The sequence below is a fragment of the Tamandua tetradactyla genome, chromosome 12 (genome assembly GCF_023851605.1).
Source record: "Tamandua tetradactyla isolate mTamTet1 chromosome 12, mTamTet1.pri, whole genome shotgun sequence".
NCBI classification, from domain to species: Eukaryota; Metazoa; Chordata; class Mammalia; order Pilosa; family Myrmecophagidae; genus Tamandua; species Tamandua tetradactyla.
In genome coordinates, this window is record NC_135338.1 from 56,329,150 (window position 1) to 56,351,555 (window position 22,406).

General features: G+C 45.6%; 1 protein-coding gene and 1 non-coding gene across 8 annotated transcripts in view; both read right to left on the reverse strand.

The window, feature by feature from the left end:
* CLMN (calmin) overlaps positions 1-22,406 on the reverse strand; it is a 118,383-nt gene that overhangs the window by 17,230 nt on the left and 78,747 nt on the right. For all 7 annotated transcript variants that reach the window (XM_077123461.1, XM_077123460.1, XM_077123459.1 and 4 more), the window contains exons 2-8: positions 17,491-17,552; positions 14,470-14,565; positions 12,376-12,459; positions 5,965-6,057; positions 4,390-4,580; positions 1,738-1,931; positions 815-897 (exon numbers count right to left, since the gene is read on the reverse strand). In XM_077123461.1, the coding sequence (XP_076979576.1) occupies positions 815-897; positions 1,738-1,931; positions 4,390-4,580; positions 5,965-6,057; positions 12,376-12,459; positions 14,470-14,565; positions 17,491-17,552 (803 nt within the window). The remainder of the gene's footprint in view (positions 1-814; positions 898-1,737; positions 1,932-4,389; positions 4,581-5,964; positions 6,058-12,375; positions 12,460-14,469; positions 14,566-17,490; positions 17,553-22,406) is intronic.
* LOC143652745 (U1 spliceosomal RNA) lies at positions 6,484-6,647 on the reverse strand. The gene has a single exon (XR_013160809.1). It is a non-coding gene; the product is annotated as a U1 spliceosomal RNA (small nuclear RNA).

Here is a 22,406-nt window from a genome sequence, read left to right on the forward strand (position 1 = left end):
ATAGTCTGGGTATGGGCTAGCAGAAGAGCTAACCCACTTTGGATAAGGAGAAATCAGCCATTATGGGGGCTGGTATGAGAGGTTGAATCTGGAAGGGCCCCAAACGCAAAACCGATTTTCCTCACGTACCAATTCTCCTACATAGGTACTTTTGATAAGTAAGAGGCAACTGGGGTCAGGGCTGAAAGGCAAAGAATCATCTTAGTGCTACTTCAGTGTTTTAGTCCCAAAGCCCTGGTAGACAGAGTGGATTGACTGCATCCTCAAAACATCAGAAACTGGAGAACAAGAGTGCTGAAATTAAATAACTCAGCCTCTAACCAACTCAACTCCTGATGAGATCAAAGGGATCAGTCCTTCAACTCAGATGCCTGTTTGGGAAATGGTTGCTTTCTTTGAGGTAAAAATATCACCTGCACCAATCTGTCTGTTATTTGATATACCAGATCTGGAATAAAATAATTTTAAGGCACCATGAAGTAGAAAAATGAGACCCACACTTAAGAGAAAGAACAGTCAATGGAAGTAGGCCAATCTATGACCCAGGGTAAGAATTAGTGAACAAAGATTCTAAAATAAGGGTGCATGGGTGGTTCAGTAGTAGAATGCCCAGTTTCCATGTGGGAGACTTGGGTTCAATTCCTGGACCATGCATCACCAAACCGGAAGACCACTTCAAGTGTGGCCCTGAGATCAACTTTTGATTGGTATTACTTGTCACCCAGAACAATTCAAACCAAGTTCCAGCTTCATCGGCTGGCCAGCTAATGAAAATGTACAATTTTGGAATTAAAGGTAAGAAAAATAAACGTACGGCTTCCAACTCTGGAAAATGTTCTAGAAACTGTGCCACATATGTCACGATGGATTGCTCGTCTGGCGTGTCAACCATAATGTCTGTTAAGAGGGACAAAGCAGTTAGCAGCATACATGAATACACAACTTCTTAAGTGGGTGAGCAGGACATGTGAGGATGTAGGGGCACACCGATCACTGAGTTTTTCTCTTTAATTTACTCCTGAGAAAATCCCCATGGCTGATGGGGAGCTGGGATGCAAGACCCAAAGCTCCTTACTCTCAAACTCCACCTATTATTCCTCGCCGTCTTAGTCCTTCCCACAGCGAGCACAGTGAACGAGGCAACCAGACACGCTGGAGGCGCGAGTCCGAAACCAGCCTGACCCACAGGGAAGCAATTTAATGGACACAGCCACACTCCTTAAAAAGGTATGGGCTCTCTGAGTCTGCCATTCTGCTTATGGGACTTAGAAATGATCTGAGATGTACGCTGAGCTTGATTTAAAAGAAAAAAAGATGTTCACTGTAGTGTTATTTATAAAAGGGAGTATCTTAGAGACAACTTCAGTGTCGACCAGTGGTGGAAGACCTAAGTAAATTATGGTATGGCCACTAGATGGGCTATTACGCAGCCAATAAAAATATATAATGAAGCCTCTACAGCACCATGCAACATACTTAAGTCGTAATTATAACGTTAAGTAAAAAAAAGTATGACAAAACTATACATACATTGAGTAATCCCAATTACGCACAAGAAATATAAGCAGGTGCATGGAAATATAGGGGACAGAATGTATTTTCTAAGTGATAGGAATATAGGACAAGTTAATACTCGTTCTGTATTTTACACATTTTCTATATGGAGCAGCAGGTGTTCCATTTGTCATAAGCCAATATATACATTAAAAAGGAAGAGAGCATGAGAACCACTGCTACCTTCCGGCTCCAGAAGCCTGGGGATGTGAAGGGCATCGTGGGCAATGCTGAAAGCCTTCTCTAGATTCTCCCGGGTGGAGTCTTCCAAGGCCTGCTTCATGTCGACCAGGCTGGGATCGATGGCCTTTATGACAGCCAGGAAAGCCAGCCCACTTCTCCAGCTGCCCGCAAAGTCCTGCACCGCCACGCCATACCTAATAAAAAAACAGTAGCAAGGCAGCAATGCAGGTCAGTAAGTAAACTGGAAGATACAGAGGTCAGCACGCAGCAGCCTCACCAGCCTCCGAACTGGGCTAGGAGCTGCCGATTGCCCACCAGGGGAGCTGCCCTGAGCCATTCATTGTTCCATTTCCGGAGAAACACAATAGGAAGGTCTCACGTCACATCAAGAGGCGAAGTAGGACCCTGTTTGGGCCATCATCTGTTGATGGATATTTCATCACTTGGTATATACCTACATTGGCGTATTAGGCAGCTGTGAAAAAAAGGAATGGAGTTCTGATGCATTGCTACACTGTGGATTAATCTTGAAGACATGTTGAGTGAAATAAGCCAAACACAAAAGGAAAAATATTTCTATGATCTCACTTGAATGAAATAACTAAAATATGCAAATTTAGAGGACAGAAAGAAGACAGACAGAAGGGGTGGAGGTGGGAAATGGGGAGTTAATACTTAATGGGCACAGAGTTTCTATTTGGGATGATGGAAAAGTTTTGGTGAGGAACGGTGGTGATGGTAGCACAACCTCGCAAATGTAATCAACACCACTGAATTGCATACTTGAAAGTGGCTAAAATTGGAAATGTTATCTATATGTGGCCACGAAAGAAGGTTTTTTTAAAAAAGAATATCGTGTTTCTAATTCTTAAGTATATAAAGGAAGAATTTTATAAACCATTTATTTTATCAGTGATAGTCAAAATTTAACAAAAGAGAGTATCCCAGCTGCCCTTCTTTCCTCCAGTGTAGCTTTGAGCAAGTCACAAACCCTCTCTGGGCCTCGGACTCTTCAGCTGTAAGATGGGAATCAGCACAACATGACCTTGCTGGGGCTATGGGGAGAGACACTCGGCCGACCTAACAGGCACGGCAATGTCACACGTTCAACCTAGTGAGCGACGCAGGTAGCAACAGAGTGAGCAGCCGTGGAAGCCAGGTGTTCAGTGGCAGTTAATATCTTATGAATGTAAATAAGTTTATCATTTTAAAAGTGAGGGTGAGGGTACACAGGTGGTTCAGTGGCAGAATGCCCACCTTCCATGTGGGAGACCTGGGTTCAATTCTCAGACCATCCCACCAAAAAAAAAGTGAGGGACAAAAAACAGATAATTCTGCCAGGCACTAATTTCCCTTTAGAGTCCATCCCCAGAGACCTCATCAATCTTTCAACTGTGGTAACTGAATCCTTTAAAAAAAAAAAAAAAGCCTTTTCATATTTAAATCACTTAAGACTCATAAGAAGTTGCAAAATTAGTAAAGGGTATACCCTTCATCCAGTTTCCCCCAGTGCTAGCACCTTATATAACCAGGGTATGTTATCAACACCAGGAAAGCCTGACATTGGTACAAGATTATTCACTTATTAACTGCTTTATTCAGAGTTTACCACTTTTTGCATGCATTCATTCTGGGGGCTGGATGGAATGGGGAGCAGGGTGTATAGTACTATGAAATTTTCTCACAGTACAGATTTGTGTAACCAACACCCTAATCAAGATAGATAAACATTCCATCACTCCAAAGGAACTTCTTCCCCTTTAGAGTCACACTCTCCCCACAGCCCTAACCCCTGGCAATGAGTTCTCTTGGCAGATTCATTTTTCAACATTTAATGGTTGTTTAGATTAATCACCCCTAATCTATCATGCTCAATTCATCACCCCAAGCTCCTAAGATCTAAGCTCCCTTCCATCTTTTATTTCCATACACTGGAGAAAAGGGAACCAACATTTGCTTATTACATGATAGCTCTGTGCAAGGAGCTTTCACATATTTGATTTAATTTAATCCTAGCCATCCCCTAAGGCAGTGAATAATAAATTGTCATTCTGCAGAGGAGCCTTGGAGAATGAGTGATTCACTAAGACCTCACTGAATCTGTGCATGGCAGAGCTGGGGCGGACCTGGGTGTGTGTGGCTTCCTGCCCAGCCCAGCCCATGGCCCAGGTGCTGAGTCAAAAGACCCCCATGCAAATCTGTTGAAACCCCCTGCTGGGACACAGACCTCAGCTTCAGGCTGGGAACTTTGCTCCCAGTCACTGTTTTGGTTTTGGGAAGACCAGACTTAATGTATTTTTCAGCCTTTATTATTATTATTTTTAAGTTGGCAATGAGTTTGAAAGACACCCTAAAATGTAATAAATATGCAGATGTTATTAGAATCCAAGAGATATGCCCATCTGGGGACTTAACATGATGGAAGCCCTTTTGATTTGCATTCAAGTCCTCTCATCAGCTTTCTCCAAACCAAACATACTATAGAATTCTGCTCCCTCTTTTTTTTTTTTTTTTGCAAAAACTGAAAAAATGTTGTGTTCCCTGTTCTAATAGTCTATTTAACTGGCACATAATAAATGTCAATTCCCTTTTCTTTGCCCACCCTGAAAGCGGCTTGGGTAAACAGACAGGGGAGGAGGGCTGCAGACTTACTTCCTGGTTTTCCTCTGGACCCACGCCAACAGAGTCTTGATGGCCCTTCTCTGGTCTTTCACTGATATTGCCACGCTCCTCTCGGTGGTGGGTGTGGGGGGGAAGGAGGAGTCCGAGTCTGTGCCCCCCGAGCCAGGTGACAGGCTGGAAGATGGAGAATTTCTGCTGAGGTTGCCTGTGAGCTCCTTAATCTGGAAGGGAAATGGCATCTCAGGTTCCAGAGACCAAATTACCCTCTCCCCCCCAACTCCCAGGCAATCTGTATACAAAGCAAAGTTGGAGAAGCCTGGTCTGACGGACTCCTACTCATCCCTCAAAACCCAGCTCCAGTGTTAAATTTTCCAGGATGTTTTCCTCATTCTCCTACTCCATCCGAGGTAGTAGCCACCCCTCAATGCTCTCATAGCAACTTGCTCATACCTTGCTCATGGCCTGTACCACAAAGTTCTAGAATGTGGGCTCGACTTGTCTGTGATCCTAGAGGGTCACAACGGCAGGACTTTGTATGTTCAGTACCTGGCTCATAGGAGCAACACAATAAACATTTACTAAATGAACGAATGAAGATTTGGGGAGGATTTAAGGCCTGACTTTCAACACATTTTCTGGATGTTTCTAGACTTTGTCAGGAAGTTTAACAATGAGCCTCAATTCCTAATGTCAAGGCCAATGTGCAGTTGGTAGAGGGCTTTTTCTCATGGCTTATCTTGGTGGGATATATATATTATGACCACTGCTCCCATTTCACAGATGAGAAAACTGAGGCTCAGAGAGATAAGCTTTTGTTTCGTCCCTTAGGTCCCAGCTTCACACAGAAATGCATTGGTTGTGCCCATAACTTATCTGTGATCTTTGTTCTCTGAAATACAAGAATTGAGTCAAATGGTCCAGCAAATCACCCCCATCCCCTATTTGCAGCCCATGGAGATCATTTTTACTCTTGGGGGAAGGTAATAAACAATGGACCATGATTTTCTATCTTAAGAAATAGAAGACAAGTCATCAGATCACCACTCTTATTCAGGGAAATGAACTTGAACACAATTTAAACCCTTTGCAACTTTGAACCTTTGAACTCCAGTAACAGATGCTGCCCTTCTTGTATAACATCTCTATTTCCAAATAGAATTACACCAGATGCAACCTATCACATATTCCTCTTCCAGAACTATCTACAGGACAGTTTCTTTGCCTCTGCCAAACACTCATGTAATTTTAGGGAAATAACTCTTCCAAATTCAATTTTTGGTATTTGCTCAGTTCTTTCTGAGGTTTGTGGCACTTTAGAATAAAATTGTTTTTTGAAGTAAATATTTATTCTAACTTCAAATCCTAAGAGGATGGATATACTCTTCTGGAGAAAACAACTCATGCCCCTTTTAAAACTAATGGTGTTCAAATTTTTTTTTAGGAAACAGGCTCCTCTGGCTATTTTTCAGTAAACAGAAAAAATAAAAATCCACTGGAAGTGAAATCTCATTTTCTCCCCTGGTCTGATCCTACTCTCTCTCACTGCTGCTAAACAGACCTGAGAAGATCATTATCATGTATGTTCTGGAAAGGAAATCATTTTACCTGGAAGAAGAGGATTATGTTCCATATTAGCCCAAGAACCAAAGAGGGATTGCCGTCTGCTATTTCTGCCGCATCGATGCTAACCAATTTTACCTGGAGAGAAGCAATAGATGAGCTCCAAGTAGATGGCCAGGCAGATTGAAACATGCTGTTATCTGATGCCCTCACAAGCCCATGTCCTGGCTTACCCTGTGCTGTAACGCTCTGCCTAAAGTCACGTCTCGGGTTCACCCGGCATGCAAAAGTGTATTCGGTAAACACATATGCAATACTTACCATGCAAACTCTATTCTGAGTGTAAATAGTAACTCAGCGCATTCTCACAACATCCTACAATTTAGGTACTGCTGTAATCTCAACAGTTCAGCTATGGAAATTTCAGAGAGGTTTAAAATAAGGTGCCCAGGGTCTCCCAGCTAGTGAGGTTTTAGTGGTCTTTTTGAAGGAGATGTAAGTATTTGTGCTGGTTTGAAACTGTTATATACCCCAGAAGAGCCATGTTCTTCTTTTTTTTTTTTTCAGGGGATAGCGCAAACGCAGTCCCTCACTACCACAAACTATGCAGTCGAGTTTCCCACATTTGGGGAAATTGCAGCAGTCAACATATCCAGAGTGCAATGGATAAGCCTCGCCCTGGGAAAACCACCTACGTGATCATGGTGTCTCCTCTGCCAGGTAAGTATGAGCCATGTTCTTCTAATCCAATCTTGTGGGTGCAGACCTACTGTGGGTAGGACCTTCTGACTAGGTTGTTTCCATGGAAATGTAATCCTTCCATTCAAGGTGGGTCTTCATTAACTTACTGGGGACATTTAAGAGGGGAATATTTTGGAGAAAGCTTAGACACAGACGTTGGGAGATCTGAGAGAGCTGTTTGAAACCAGAAGCCCAGAGAGAAGAACAGCAGACTTTGCCATGTGCCTTCCCATGGGACACAGAAACCCTGGACTCAATCGGCTTTTCTTGAGAGAAGGTATCCTCTCGTTGGTGCCTTAATTTGGACATTTCCATGGAAATATGGGATTGATGTGTCTGTGATCCTAGAGGGTCACAAGGGTAGGACTTTGACAAGCTGTCAATATCGTAACTTAATAAATCCCTTTTGTAAAAGCCAATCCATTTCTGGTATATTACATTCTGGTAGCTTTAGCAAACCAAAATAGTATCCAATATGTTTGCCCGCATGCTACAACAAAACCCCAAACCCCCAGGGTTCAACACCTCTTGGACAAACACAAAGTACTGAACATGCAATCACGGACCACAGACGGATAAGAAATAGTCACTCCATTGTTATTACAAATAGCATGTCGCGATGAGGCCTACACTAGAGTTTCTGCATCATCACAAAATGTCCTACTGGTTGGTTTAACATGTATTCTGTAGAAACTCTCAGAGAATTACCTATTTATTTAATTGATGTATTTCGTAAACCCCTGAGGTAGCGGTCTGCAAAGTTTGGTCCCTGGACTGGCAGCATCAGCAGCACCTGGGTACTTGCTAGAAATGCAAATTCTCAGGCCCACCCCAGACCTACTGAGTCAGAAACTCTGGGGGTGGGGCCCCGGCAATCTGCATTCTAACAAGCCCTCCAGATGATTCCTAGACATGCTTAAGTTAGAGGAACACTGAACCAAGTCACTGATTTATTCTTCAAACAAAATTTAAGTACATAGGATTGGGGGTTGAGCTTTACAGGCCAGATTCCGTCTCCATCACATTTTCTTCTTCTTCTTTTTTTTTTTTAACAACCCTTTACAAATGTAAAAGCTGTTTTTCAGGGGGATGAGAGAGAAAACAAAGAATATCAAGGCATACTTTCAAATTCACTCTGCAAAATTCTGCCTGGAAGAGCTTCTCATATAAAGACTGTTCTTTTCCCTCCGTTTGTTTTCTTTCTCTCATGGCTTTTTAAAAGGTTTGATGCTGGTCTCTGATGCTACCAGTTTGTTGGGAGTTTCTGACAATAGCAATCAACTTTGCCTAGGTTGAAGCGAATTAAGGCAGAGGCTTTTCGGTTCCCTGGCTGAGGACTGTCTTGTGTACAGATGCCACGCAGGGAATTCAGACCACACCGGCGGGTATGAGGCCAGGAAGGAAGCTGTTGATATTGTGAATAACACATCCGATCAAACGTGGGCCTGATATTCTGTCTACCTTCGTCAGGGGGCACGGCACACATGATGAATCACTTATGATATTTTGCCTCCTCATCTCCTAATCCTCTCTCTCTGACAGCTCCTCCATTTCTGTGGCTTCCTGCAGACATTCCAGTATGGGGAAATCAAAGCAGTTAGTCAACTTTATCACCCCCAGCCTTCTCCCTGCCTGGAGAAAACCCAAATGGCAACTGACAGCCATGACCCTCTGCACCAAGGTTTGCAGGGAAAAAGTGAGCAAATGACAGACAGCATTGCAGGGATGCACTGAGTACAACGGAGAGCCACCCAGAAGAGGGGACATGGCAGGGAGGACCTGCCAGCTCAGATTTGCTGAGGGTCATTTGGTGAACAAACCCTTTCCTGGTCATGACACCGAGAACCTAGGCAGGAACAGTGGTGGGTGCAAGGCCCCAAAGGGCAGACATGCCCGAGGGAAGACCTCGCCTGGGTGCCATGTCACTGTCTAGTAATCTGTGGCCTTCAGACAATGGAAAAGCTGGGCTGCAGTCAAGAGCTTGGGTGACCTTCCACTCCTCCTCTTAACTTCATTGTTTTTTCCAGGCTGAACAAGTGAAACAGCTGGTTTACGGCGACATCGTCCCGCTTTGGGCTGTTGCATCCAGCAGGAGTGCGAACCCTGGGCTGGGACAGCGATCCCATCTTCGTGACAACAGCTTCCCCTGGGGTATGCTGGCTCTCTGCTCAGTGATTTTTAAGGCCTAGATCGTTACAGGTTCACAAGAACCTGATTCGAGAGGTACTATTATCCCCATTTCATAGATGAGGAAGTTGAGGTTCAGGGAGGGTGAATGACCTGTCACTGGCCGCAGAGCCAGGCCTGTGGTGCAGCTGCTCTCTGACCTGAGGGTAAGCTCTGTGCTCAGGGGGGTCTCATCACAGGGGAGGTGCCACTAACAGCACCTGAACCCAGGGACACACAGGACCTGGCTGCTGTCCCTGCCAGCCCTGGTCATCCTGTTCTGGGCACTGCTTTGGCTTAGCGGGGCATTGGGGCCCCTTCTCCCTTGAACTGTGACAGTGGAGCAGAAAGGGCCCAGTAAGGACCAACACCCAGTTTTTGTGAATTTGGGGAAGGAGCCAGAGACTGCAAGTGAAATGTGTTTCCACCTGTGCTCACCTTCCCACTGGGCTGTTCACCTGTCCTACCCGCCTGGTAAATGGGGCCAAATGGGGCACAAAGCTGGTATACCACATCCCCATATGGAATCTTTCCAGATTCTCTAATAAGCAAGAAGGAAAAAGGGGGGAAACTTTAACATGCTGTTATACTTGTGATAGAGAGAATTATGTATCCCAACAAAGACAGGTTCTTACTCTAATCTGTGTTCCTGTGGGTGTGAACTTATTTGTAAATAGGTCCCTCTGAAAATATACTATCAGCTAATGTGTGGAAGTGTCTGAATAGGATCTTCAGAAATCCTATTTAGGTGTGGCTAAACTGAGGGAGGACGGGCCTTAACTCTGTGATAGAAGGGCTTCCTAAGAGAGGAAATCCAGACACAGCCAGAGGAACTGGAAGCAGGAAGTTAGCAGCAAACTGGAAGAGACAGAAGCCACAAGAAGAGAGAGAGGTGGTCATGTGACCGAGGTTGAGATGCAAGCTGAGAACCCCAAGGATTGGGGCAGCCAGTACCAGCAGTCTACAGACTCAAGGGGAAAGAGCAGCCTTGCCGAAATGCCTCGGTGTTGGACTTCTAGCCTCTGAAATTATGAGCCAATAAATTCCTGGTGTTAAGTCAACCCATTGTTTGCTATCTGTTATGGCAGCCTAGTGGACAAAGTACTGGGAGGCAGTTCTTGCAGAGTGTTTGGGAAACATGTACAGAGTATCTGCTGGATGTCAGGCCTGACATGTCCAGGCTAGGCTGTCCGGGCCCTGGCCAGGCTCTGTGGCATTGCCTTCCCCGGGCATAGGCTGGTTCTGTTCTCCAGAGAGCTCTCCACCTGTTCCCCTAGTTCTGCTGCCCGGTCTCGCCTCGGCAGGGAAAAGTGCATCCTGTGGTCCGTGTGCTGTCTTGAAACTCCTTGAGTGACAGATGCATTTCTAAAGCACCTCCACTCGTACCCCCAACTCTGAGCTCAGCTCCAGGCCCCCAGAAGATGCCTGGCAGAGGTGCCCTGAATGACAGCTGGAAGCAAACCTATAACCTGCCTGAGTAATTCTGATAAAGGCAGGGGGAGAGTTTTGCTTCCATAATCTAGGACAGGTTGAGTCATGTCTTCCAGAAAGACATGTTCAAGCCTTAATGCATGGTCCTGTCAATGTGAGCTTATTTGGGTCTTGGATGATGTTCTTAGTTAAGTTGAGGCCACAGTGGATTAGGATGGGCCCTGATCCAACATGACTGGTGTCCTGCTAAGAGGATAAGTGATATAGATAGAGTCACAGGGGAGAAAGCCAGGGGTCAGCGGAAGCAGAGGACACCATGGAATGCCAGCAAGCCACCACCGGGAGCCAGGAGAGAGGCAGGCAACAGCTTGTCCTTACAGATTTCAGAGTGAGCAGCGCTCTGCCGAGACCTTGATTTCAGACTTATGGCTTCCAGGACCGCAAGAATAAATTTGTGTTGTTTTAAACCACCCAGTTGTGATGCTGTGTTACAGCAGCCCTGGGAAACAGCGGATATAGTAGGAGATTATTTAGAGTCAGCTGAGATGGAAGGAAGAGCAACGAGTGTCCAGGGCGGTTGTCCAAAGGCATCCCTCAATTCCAGAAACGGAACCCAGGGGTGGATGCCGCTCAGAAGAGCCAAGCAGGGCACTGTCGGAGCAGGCAGGAGTTGGAGATGGTCCCAGGAGCAGGTGATGCAGGAAGACCGAAGTGGGCAAAGCCTTGCCTCTGTGCCAACCGCTCGACTAATCCCAAATTGGCACATTCAAACCTTCACACCTTTCCCGAGTAGGTTTTCTTACTTTCACCTCTATTTCACAGATGAAGACATGGAAACTCAGACAGGCTACGTAATTTTCCCACTGTTCTCCTGCAGTGAGTCAGGGGGAGCCGTCACTGGAAACCGAAGTGGTAATGCTCCAAGCCTGGGCTCTTTCTTAAGCACCGTGCCAGGGTGCAGGTTGGCGGGTAACTGGCTCTGCACAAAGGGGAGCTGTTTTCAGTGCTTTTTGGCCACCAGCATCTGGACCCCTTCCCTATGTCTGGGGCTTTTCCCACCATAAGCTATTAGAAGGCAGAGCCCACCTCCCTCTTCAGAAGCCAAAGGCCACAGAGGTGCTTCCCCCAGGCCCCCCAGCAGCTGGGACATGGGCTGGGACCCAGGCTTGGCGGCCAGATGCTCCAGCCCAGGACTTTGAATCTAGAGTGAGTGATGCTGAGAGAGTCACTGGGGAGCGCTCACTGTGGCGGCTGCAGGGCGGCAGTGATGCCCCCCACCCCACCCAGGGATGGTGAGGGATACTGCAACCCCTCTGGGGGACACTGGCATTGGTCCTGGCGCCTGGCATCCCTGGGTTCCATCCCAGATTCTCCTGGCCATCAAGGCATTCCGTGAGCTATTCAGCATCCTTTCAACAAATTCCTTTTCTGTTTAAATTAGACAGGCTCAATTTCTGTTGCTTATCATGAAGAATCCCCAGTGAATTACCCTTTACAGTGAAGTTTTACTAGTCATGCTGACGTGTCAGGCAAGCCAAGTTTTTTTTTTTGTTTTGTCTTGTTTAACCCAGATTAATTGGTGAAAGCTAATGAAAAGGGAGCTTTGGAAATTTCAACCCTCTAGGTTTCTTATTTCTGAAGGGCATGAAGCAGAGTCCAAAAACACAGAAAAATCTAATTTAAGTCTAGAAAGTTACAACAAAGAAGGGAAAATTTTGTCATTTTATTCCCCCTGGCTCCCTTAACCTTTTCTCTGGATTGCTTCTCTCACATTCTGAGTTCCAAATGACAGTTTACATTCTGCTCACCATACTATTATTCAGAGGAATGAAAAAGAAAAAAGAAAATGTCAACTAAATTCTGAAGATGTGACAGGCAGTCAGCTGCTGTGTCCTTTCCTCCAGAATGCCCATCAGAGTTTTGATCCTGATGGATGTGAAGGGGCAGGTAGGGAGTCAGGGTCCATATCCCCAGCTGATAAATCACCTGAATGGTTTTAAACTTCATGCAGTTTGACTATCACAGCAGAGTCCCTATCTCATGTCTCTCCTGGGATCGGCACTAAAACTTCAAATTATCTCCTTTTCTGGATTAACAAGGAGCATTTCAAATACTTACGTTGCTATCTTCCAGAAACTTAAGTGCTTTCGCTATGTTGTTCAACCGAAAAATACGATGGGAGGAGGATTTATATTCGTGGAGCTATAAAACAAAACAAAACAAACATAAAAGAAATGGGGCTACCAGGTATACTTTTCTCTTTCTTTACTTTTCTACACTAATTTCAGGAGAAAGTACAGGGTTCACAGCTAACACCCACCTGGATTGCCTCCAAACCTGCATGCATGTCACAGGGCTTACTATTACAACTGTGACATCAGGGGGCCCTCGAAGGTTGTCCTTATTTATGATACCTGGGGCTTAACTCACTAGAGTTGGTGAATAGGGAGAACCAAAGTGGGTTAAACAAGGGACAAATTTGTCAAATTTTTCTTTCTGACCCAGCTCCTGGCTTTTTATATTTCTCGCTTCTCCAGAGACCTTCAGGAACATTTTCTCTTAACTGCATTGATGCCTTTTGTCAGAGCAGAGAGCATCGGCTGTAAGCATCACCACACAGCTGCTAAATCATCCAGCAAGTACCAGATGTTTCTGTTTTCCAGCCAAGAGCTTCGTGGACAGTTATCCCAGGTCAAAAAAAAAAAGAGAAAAAAGCTTGGGAAAGCATCTGAAAACGTTAGTTCTGCATTCTGGGGTGCAATTCGACTAATCCTCCATTAGCTCATCAGTGCTCTCTAGGTGGGGGTCTTACATTACAAAGCGAACCGTGGGTGTTGGTCAGGCCAAGCTGATGGGAAAGTCAAGGCCAACTCTTGGCTGGGTTGTCCCACCACCCCACCCCACTGAGTGTGCATCAGCTCAGGAATCAAGGACTCCCAGTGGATGCCCATCATGGACACAGAGCTGTAGACTAGTCTGGCAACAAAATGGGGAGGCTAAGTGCTGGGAACACAGAACAAGGGAATAGAATACACTTTTCCAGGAAGCCTTTGGGGACCAGGCTGCTGGCTCATGGTGAAACCTGCTAAGAAATGAAATATTGTTTTTATTGTAATGGGTCCAAACTTCACTAGAATTCACTATATAGCTTTGCACACATGGTCCCATTAGAATGCAGTGAATGGGCATCTCCCATTTTGTTACAGGGAAAACAAAGTTGGGAAGGGTTAAGGGCTTTGCCAAGATTCCAGTTAACTTAAGTCTAAGAACAGAAGTTGGGGATATGGTTTGGTAGCGTTGGGACCCCATCGTTGCCCCTCTGGATTAGCCGCAGTGGATCATCGTAGTTAGATTAAACCCTTGACTCTAGGGCAGGGCTCCTCAATCTCAATATATTGGCATTTTGGGCAGGATCATTTTGCCCTGTCCTCCCTAAGGGAATGTTTGGCCACGTCTGGAGACATTTATGATAGTCACAATAGGGGGATGCTATTGGCATCTAGTGAGTAGGGGCTGGGGATGCTGCTAAACACGCTGGGATGCACAGAACAGTCCCCCACAACAAAGAATTATCTAGCTTTAAAGGTCAATAGAGCTGAGAATGAGAAACTGCTACATGTGCAGGGGAGAAAGAGGACAAACCACAACCAAATGGGTATATGTGACTTGGAGAAGCTTGGCTCAAGTGCAAAGTAGAGCGAATGTCAAGATCGGCTAGTTTGGCTCAACTTCAGTCATACTTAGATTATTATGGTGAGGATGTTCTGGAAGCCAGTAGTTCTAGTTTTTGCTTCAGGGCTGATAATAGAATTTGATTGGTAAGAAGACATTCTTCTCAATCCTCCTGATTCTTAGTTGTCATTCCAGTTATATAATGGCTGCCTAAGCTAAATTTTATCTAGTTCCAATCTTTAGCCATAATAGACTCACAGAAAACACTGGACTGGACATTTATTTTCTTACTGAAATAGAAATGTGTGTTACATATAATCGTTTCATTCTTAGACACTGACAAAAGAATGTCACTCTTCAAAGTCTCTTGTTATAGGTTAGATAGACAGAGAGAGAGAATAGACACAGAGACAAAGAAAGATGTAGGTATAGCTGTATGGATAGATTAGAGAGCTAAATAGATAGACAGGAAGAAAAAAAATTTTAACAGTGTTTTCCTTTGCATTTTATTTCTTCCTGGCCCTTCTGCAACATACATACCAGATTTCGACCAGACAGGACTTCTAACAAAGCCATTAGGATTTTGCCATCTTGAATATCAATGAATAAATCTTGAACTTCTAGAGGTGGGTTGCACTATGGAAGAAGAGAAAGAAAACAGCCAATTAACAACCTGTATAATCCATAAAACTAGTTCAGAGATGTGGGTTTCAGATCAAGAAGAAGCTTCCAAACACTCAGATCTGTCTACAGGTAGTAAGCGGGAGTTGACTTACCCCACTGGAGGGCTGGGGGCCCATGCAGCAGATACACAACCACTTGGCAGGGGTACTGGGGAGGAGACTCAGCATCGGTTGGCCGGTTAAACAAGTTTACCTCTTGGTACTGGGCCCTTGGCAACGGGGGCACAGGCTGGCCGGGTGCTACTTCTGCTCCTGGGTACGACGGTGGGACTCGGTGCTCACAGATGGGACAAGATTAATGACCTTGAGGCCGGGCGTGGGGGAGGGAGGAAAGGCAAATCCAGGAAACACAGTGGGACTGTGGCCCTGCCTCCTTTTCTTCTGGGAAAGCATACTTCCCACAGCAGCAGCCTTGGAGTGTCCGTGTTTTATGTTTTATTAAGGAAGGTGGCATTTCCCTACTTCTTATACAAGCAGGATTGTTCTACTCACAGGTGCACAGAAAAGGCCTTTGCTTCAAGGGTAACAATAACTTGAAACCAAAAGGCAAGTTGCTTTCTTGGCAAGCTCCCAAAGCGCCCAGAGCACATTCCCGGCCAAGCAGGACAGCGTTGGGTTACTGAGACTCTTGCGGAAATGTTATTCCTGTTAATGCCAGGCAGAAAACTCGAGCCTTGAGGAGACCTGAGCAAACTCGCCTCTGATAAACGGACTAACAAAATGTCCAGTTACCAGTCCCGACAGTGGCCAAGCTTTATTGCAGAGTTAAACCTGAAGAATAATTTCCACTGACAGTTCCCGAAAGTCTGTGCAGCCCAGCGCCGTCAAACGTGGCTTTGGCCGGCTTCCCTTTCTGCAAGACGGCAGGAGGAGGAATTGAAACTGCTCCAGTGAAAACAGCCCCAGGGCCCGGAACGTTCCATGGGCTTCATGAGATTGGTATGACCAAATAAACAGCACCCCCAGGGTTTCTTCATGAGCTAACTCCTCCGGTAAATTAAGGAACTTTTTCAGAAGCCAGAGGCTTAGTAAATATTTCTGACAGCCTTCAAATTGCAGTTAAGCCCAATCCACCAAGGAATTCCTAGGTTTCCTTTAACATGAAAGGCTGTTCATGCAAGTCTCAAGGTTGGAAACATGGCTGTTAATTTTGCCCTGTTTATAAGGCATCGGTTTCAGGTGCTATTGGATTTATCTTCTGGAGCAGGGTTACCCACCTCCCCACAAAAGGGCCAATGAAAAAGATCCTTCATCTGATAAACGCCAACCAAGGTTCATTTTGGGTGGCAAGGTGTTTCCTTTAAGCATTTCTGTGTTTACTTTTTAATTTTAAAAACGGGAAATACTCCACCGCTGTGCCCCGTCCACCAGCAGGAATTTCCAAGCTACCTTGACAAACGTCAGGTGCTAATTTAGGTGTAGAGTGAGTTCAGGTTCAGGAATGGTTTTCCTTTTTTTTTCAAAAATAACACCTCACTTTAAGAGCACTGGCGAAAATGCACCAATAGAGACAAAACAACTGGCAGATGATTTATAAGACTTCCTATGTGGTACATAGAGTCTTAGGGCCCTAGCAGAGGCCCAAAGGCAAACTACGAGAATAAGCGCTCCACTTCCTAGAAGCCTTAATTCATTTCTGTTTTCTAATCATATCAATTATCTCCTCGAAGAATCTTTCTTTTCTGTTGCTTAGAATGAGTCTGTAGCTACTCTCGTACTTTTTAAGAGGAGAGGAGAGAAGAAAATATACATGACCTAAACCCACTAAAGAGGGGTACTGGGATATTACCAGCCTCAAAAAGAGGCAAGGCTATTGGCTGGGTATGTTTGGAGAATAAAGATAATGGGAGATAAGAAGAAAGAAGTGAAGTCAGTAAAAATGAATCCCAATAAATCAACTTTCCTAGTAAGAGAAAAAAATGGTACCTCTTCCCTCCACCCTGGGGAATTTAGTGCTTCCCTCAGCTTTGCAGTGGAGCCTGGCGTGTAAAGAGGGTTGGGACTTCAGCTCCGTCCCTTCGCCCTTCTGCTCAGGGCTGACCTTCGGCTGTGACCCAGCATTTTGTCTCTTTCACAGGAGGGCTTGGTTCAGCTGCTTTTGTTTCACGGTGTGTGTGCATGGAAAGCTTGCAGACAAAATGCAATTCAAAACACTGGCCCTAGAATGTTAGTTAACAAAGGGGGAGTGAGGAAGGAAAGGGTCACTACGTTTATGACACAGGAGAAGCCATAGAAAAAGTTCCCTTTTTTTTTGGTGGGATTTCAGTAAAGCCATTTCATTTGTCTGTGCCTCTGTTTCCCCTTTTGTGAAAGGCGGGGAGGACAAATGTAGCTGTTGTGAAGATCCAAGGAGACATTCTGCGGGAAGCACTGGGCGAATGCCTGAGGCAGAGTGACCAGACAGCTGATAGTATTAATTAACAGTAACATTAAATGATTAAACAAGAGAATCTGGCTTGGTTAAAAGGTGATGAGAGTTCCTGCATCCTCAATCCAAAATACCTGCAAATGGCTCTTAACTGAGAACACCCTTGGGGAAGTCAGGATGCTGTAAGGACCACTCCCCACTGCTGTCGACAGAAGAGTTGGGGATGCTCAACAATAAATGTCTTCTGGAATTTACTTTTTCATTTCTATTTAGAGATAGAACCTCCCTTTCTCTGGCCAGACTGATAATCCCAGGAGGGCAGAGCCATGTCTCATTTACCTCCTCATTCCCAACTCCCAGATTGGTACTCTGCAGTGAGACACACTCAGTAAACAATACACGGACAATAACAATCACAAAGAGCACAACATCTCCCCCTTACTGTTCCACTGAACTGCATACTCAGTTGTAGAATCCATCCCTCCACAAACACCCAAGTGGCCTGCTTACCTTTTCTAGATGTAGATTTATCCACCGAGTAAAGGTCTTCTTCTGCACATTTTCCCTTTCAACTGAAACAAAGACATGCCATCAGCGGGATGGACAGAAACAGGTGAAAACCCCCCAACCTCCCCATCCCAAGGGGAGATCCCTGGTGGATGGCATCGGGGGCTCCGTGGGTCCCATATAAGAACAGATGCCATCCCAGAGGGGGTTGGCAAAGGGCTCTCAACACTCAGAATCCATTTGCCCCAGCCCAACTGCCAAGCATCTATTTAACCCACAAATTCAGACACACAGGATAAGATGTTCTACAGAACATAACATGAACATTCGAGCATTTGAAGTTTCAGGCTCAAAGAGCGACAGCGGGACGTGAGAATTCAAACCACGAGGCAACGCTATCACTCACCCACCTCACCACGGGGAGAGGCAGGAGGAAGCGGCATAGAGAAGAGATAGGGTGGGGTGGGAGAGCAACCTTTAGGAAATGGGCCAGAATGTGGTGGGAAGAACCAGATGGCCCCGGGGGCCTCTCTGCTCCATCAGCTCCTAGCTTTGTGAGCCTGAGTCAGGCTCCCACCTCCAGCTCTGTTGTGTACGATGAGGACCAGGAGGCAGCTGGCAGCATGTAGGCTGGGGAAGAAGACCAGCGATTCTGCATACCACATTCTATGCAGTCCTGGGTATACCGGCTGCTATTTATTACTATTATCAGCTATTGCTTTTAGAGGCAGGGTAGATTTTGCACCTTCCAGGAAGGTGTCTGCCACAGAGCCACAGCAGGTATAAACCAGACACTGACACTGCCTCCTACGAGACAGGATTACCCACACAGGTTTCTTAAGAAAAGATCTTTCATTGTCAAGGGCAACTGCCGTCTACCAAGTACTAATGACATCTGAGGCACTTTGTTTCCATTAATCTTTAAACCTCACAACACCCGGGCAAGGCAAACTATTCTTTTACAGACAAACACAATGGGGGGCAGATGGGTTAACCTGACTTGCCCAGGGCAGCAGCTGGAGAGAGGCAGAACTAGGAACCACACAGTCTGTCCAGCCCACCTCAGCCAGCGCCCTGGAAATGAAGGCAGGAACCCTGGGTCCTGTCTTCCAACTATGGCCAAGGAGATTGCAATCGTAATAAGAATAGTCATCATAATGATTAAGGAAAAATCTGACACTTGCTAGGTGTCTGGCCCTGATCTAAGCACTTCATGTGCGTTAACCGATCTTATCCTTCTGTGACCCTCTGTGGTAGGTATTATGTTTTGGTTTCTTTGGCTGCTCAAGCAAATACTATGCAATGGATTGACTTAAAGGGAATGTGTTAGCTAAGGGTTTTGGAGCTAGGAAAAAGTCTAAATCAGGGTGTCATCACAGCGATGCTTTCTTTCCAAAGACTGGCGGCCGGGGCTGGCTGCTGGTGATCCTTGGTCCTGGGCATCTCTGTCACATGGCAGTGCACATGGCGGCCTCTTCCGACCTCTCCCTTCTCTTCCTTGTTCTCTTGACCTTCATCTCTTTCTTCCTGAGGCGTTTTCTCTATCTGTCTGACTTTCATTTCCACTTACAGAAGACTTCAGTAATAGGATTAAGAGCCACCCTGAATGAATTGGGCCATACCTTAACTGAAGTAGCCTCATCAAAAGGTCCTGCTTCCAAAGGGTTCAAACCCACAGGAACAGACTACGTTTAAGAACATGTTTGTCTCGGGTACATCGCTCCAAACCACCACATTCTAGTATAACCTCCAGATGGGCAAATGGATGCACCAGAAATGGACTCACACAAAGTCATAATTAGTAAGGTTGTCATTTCTATTGTACAGATGAAGAAACTGAGGGTCAAAGAATTAACAAGCAGAAAAGTCAGAACGTGGACCACACCCTTGTCACTCTGGGTTGTGTGCTTGGTCCTCTCCCTCCTGAGCCCCGTGGCATTAACTGCCTTGGTGCCTGAGTGGATGGCAGGGAGTCTCTGTGATGAGTCAGCTGCCGCCGGGTGGGGTGGGCTGGGCGGTGGGCTCCGGCAGCAGCCTCCTTGGCTTCAGCTGTCAGGCTTCTCATGACGCTTCCATGAAATGCCTGAACCAGACGTCTATTAAATTACTAACTTCTGGATTTCAACATGTTGGAAGCACACATCACATATGTTTAAAACCACTTCACAATTTCTTTAGCAATAAGAAAATGAGAGCCAATTTATCTCCTGGAGTGGGAGAAAGCTACAGTTTTCTGTGACAGCTATGATACTTTTTTCCCTCTCAGTCTCATTATTAGGTAGATGATAGTGGTGCCCATAAATCAAAATTTAATATTGTGCCTTTTAATCTTTTTAATTGAAGAGCCAGCAGACAATAATTACGCCCATAACTGCTTTTCTCTCATTTTCCCTCTTTTCTGCAAGAGAAGGTCATTGGCAGTTGACATAAGAATTAAAGATGTAATTTCAGTAAGCTGCTCTTTGTGGATAGAGAGAGAAGGAAGAAAGGAAAAGAAGTGAATAGAAATGAGAAGGAGCTGGAAGGCACCTGGGAGATCCATGAGTCATGGGGTCTCAAGGAAGACTTGAGGGCCCCTGCCCCAGGCCCATTTTCCAAGTCTGCACATACACACTGGCCTCACTCTCTTTAATGGCTGCAGCGTTTTCCATGGTATGGATGTTCCACTGTGTATCTACCATCCCCCGTTGATGGACACTTAGGCTATTTCCAAGTTTTCACTATCAGCAATGTAGCAACGCACATTCTTTTACAAGCATCCTGGTTCGTGGTTCTCTATGCATAGACATATGAGAATGTTTTTTACTTCTGACAACTAAAAGTGGAACTGCTGGGTCTTAGTGGTAGGCACGTTTAAAATTTTAATAGCTACTTCCAAACTGTCCTCCCAAAAGGCTGCCCCAATTTATACTTTCACCCTCAACTGTCTTTAAACAAGTTTATGGGGACTGTAAAGTATTTACACACACACTTTCAAACACTCAGGCTGGTTTCTCCATATGGCTTCAGACGGAGCAAAGTAGGTCCCCTGAAACAGAAGTGCATTTAGTTATAGTCTGAGAGGATCTGGGTTAGGCTATTAGTTTAACTGCACTGGAGGGTGTAAATGAAGAGGTGGTCTATACATGCCTCATCCATGTACCCACCCATCCAATCCATCCACCACTCATCTATTCACCTACCCGCCCACCCGTCTGTCCATTCATCCACCTATCCTCTCATCCATCCATCCATCTATTCACCCATCCTCCCAGCCAAGACTTATTCAGTGACTGCTACATGTTGGGCACTATGCCAGGACCTGTGGGCACAAACAGAGGTGAAGAATTAAGCATTCACTGAATCTGCACTCAATGAATTCACAGCCAAGTAGGAGAGGAAAACATGAATGCCATGAGATGCACATGCAACAGAAATGAACTAGAAATTTTACATGCAGCCAGGAATGAAATGGTCATTGCTGACCCCAAAGGGGCAGTCCTCCAAATGGTGGACTCCAGGGTGGAATGGGACAGGGAGGGGCTCCTGAAAGCAGACCAGGCTCCGCGCTTGAACGTGCCCTGATTCACAGCTAACCTCTGGGCAGCTGCACTTTCATTCTGGCTAAAATCAGTGAGCAAACCTGAGAAAAAATCAGCTTCACCCCAAGCCCTATGGGAGGTGACAACTGAAGGATATCAGGGGACAGAGATCAAATGACAGATGAACAGCAGGTGAGTCCCAAGCAGAAATACGGTATGGACACCGTATTTTCTGGCCCTGAAACTAGGACACATCATGTGAGAATTTGAGCCTGCCCCAGAACATCTGCTTCGGTGCCACATGCCATGAGCTGACGACCTTGGACAAGGTCATAACCTTCAAAATCTCTTAGCCTCGGTCTCCTCCCTGCAGAATGTGGACAACCGTGCTTCCTTCGTAGAACCACTGCGGAGATTAAATGAGATCACCATGAAAAGTATCCCCAGTAGCTCTCCAAGAAGGTCAAGTCTCCTGGCCCTGTCACAAATCACACTCTGGACTTGGGTATTTTGTCTAGTGTCTCGACGCAAAGGTCTGACACTCTTTCATGGCCTTTCCTATTTTAAAATACCCACACCCCCATCCTGCAAGCCCTTTCTACTTCTGGCCTGCCAAGACTCCATAAACTTTATGTAGTTCCCATAAATCCAATGGCCCCCTTTCCCCCACCGCTCCATCGCGTTGTAAAGGTGTAGGAAACCGTTTCTCTGGAAGGGTCTGGCCCTCTCTGGGAGTGTTTGCGGTGGCCGGTGTAAATTTACTGGCCAACAATAGAGGAGGTAACGGGGCTGTAAAATCGCCATCCCCAGCTCCACCCAGCTGGCCCGGGTGCCCGTGGGCCCGGCAGGGTACAACAGGACTCCAGGGATGGAGGTCCAGCTTATTGGCTTGATTTAACCATTCCAAATTCCCAAGCCTGGCTTTGGCTCTGGGATTGCCAAAAAAAGACTATTTTAAACTTGAGAGTGTGACATTCCACGTTCCTGCAGGTCCTCTCAGGAGCTGGAAGCATATCTAGTTACAAAATGTTCCACCTCTGCTCCAGCAGACAGCGGGATGTAAGAGTTAATATATATTCATTTTCACATATAGCCTTCCACCCCCATCTCTGCGTTTCCCTCGAACCTACTTCCCTCTATGTTTTATATTCCCCCCTTTATATTATAAAGCCTTCACGGCTTTAATCTGTATATAAAAATTAAATGCTCTTTATAAAAAATTAAAGCAAAAAAGAAAAACGCAGAGAAACCTACCTAAAAAACTTGAAAAGTCATATACCCAGAGATCGCCACTACTAGCATTTTGATGACCATCTTTCCAGAACAATTCACACCTACACGTAAGGAACTGATGCATGTAGACACTCGTGGATACCATTTCAAAGTGGTCAGCAAATG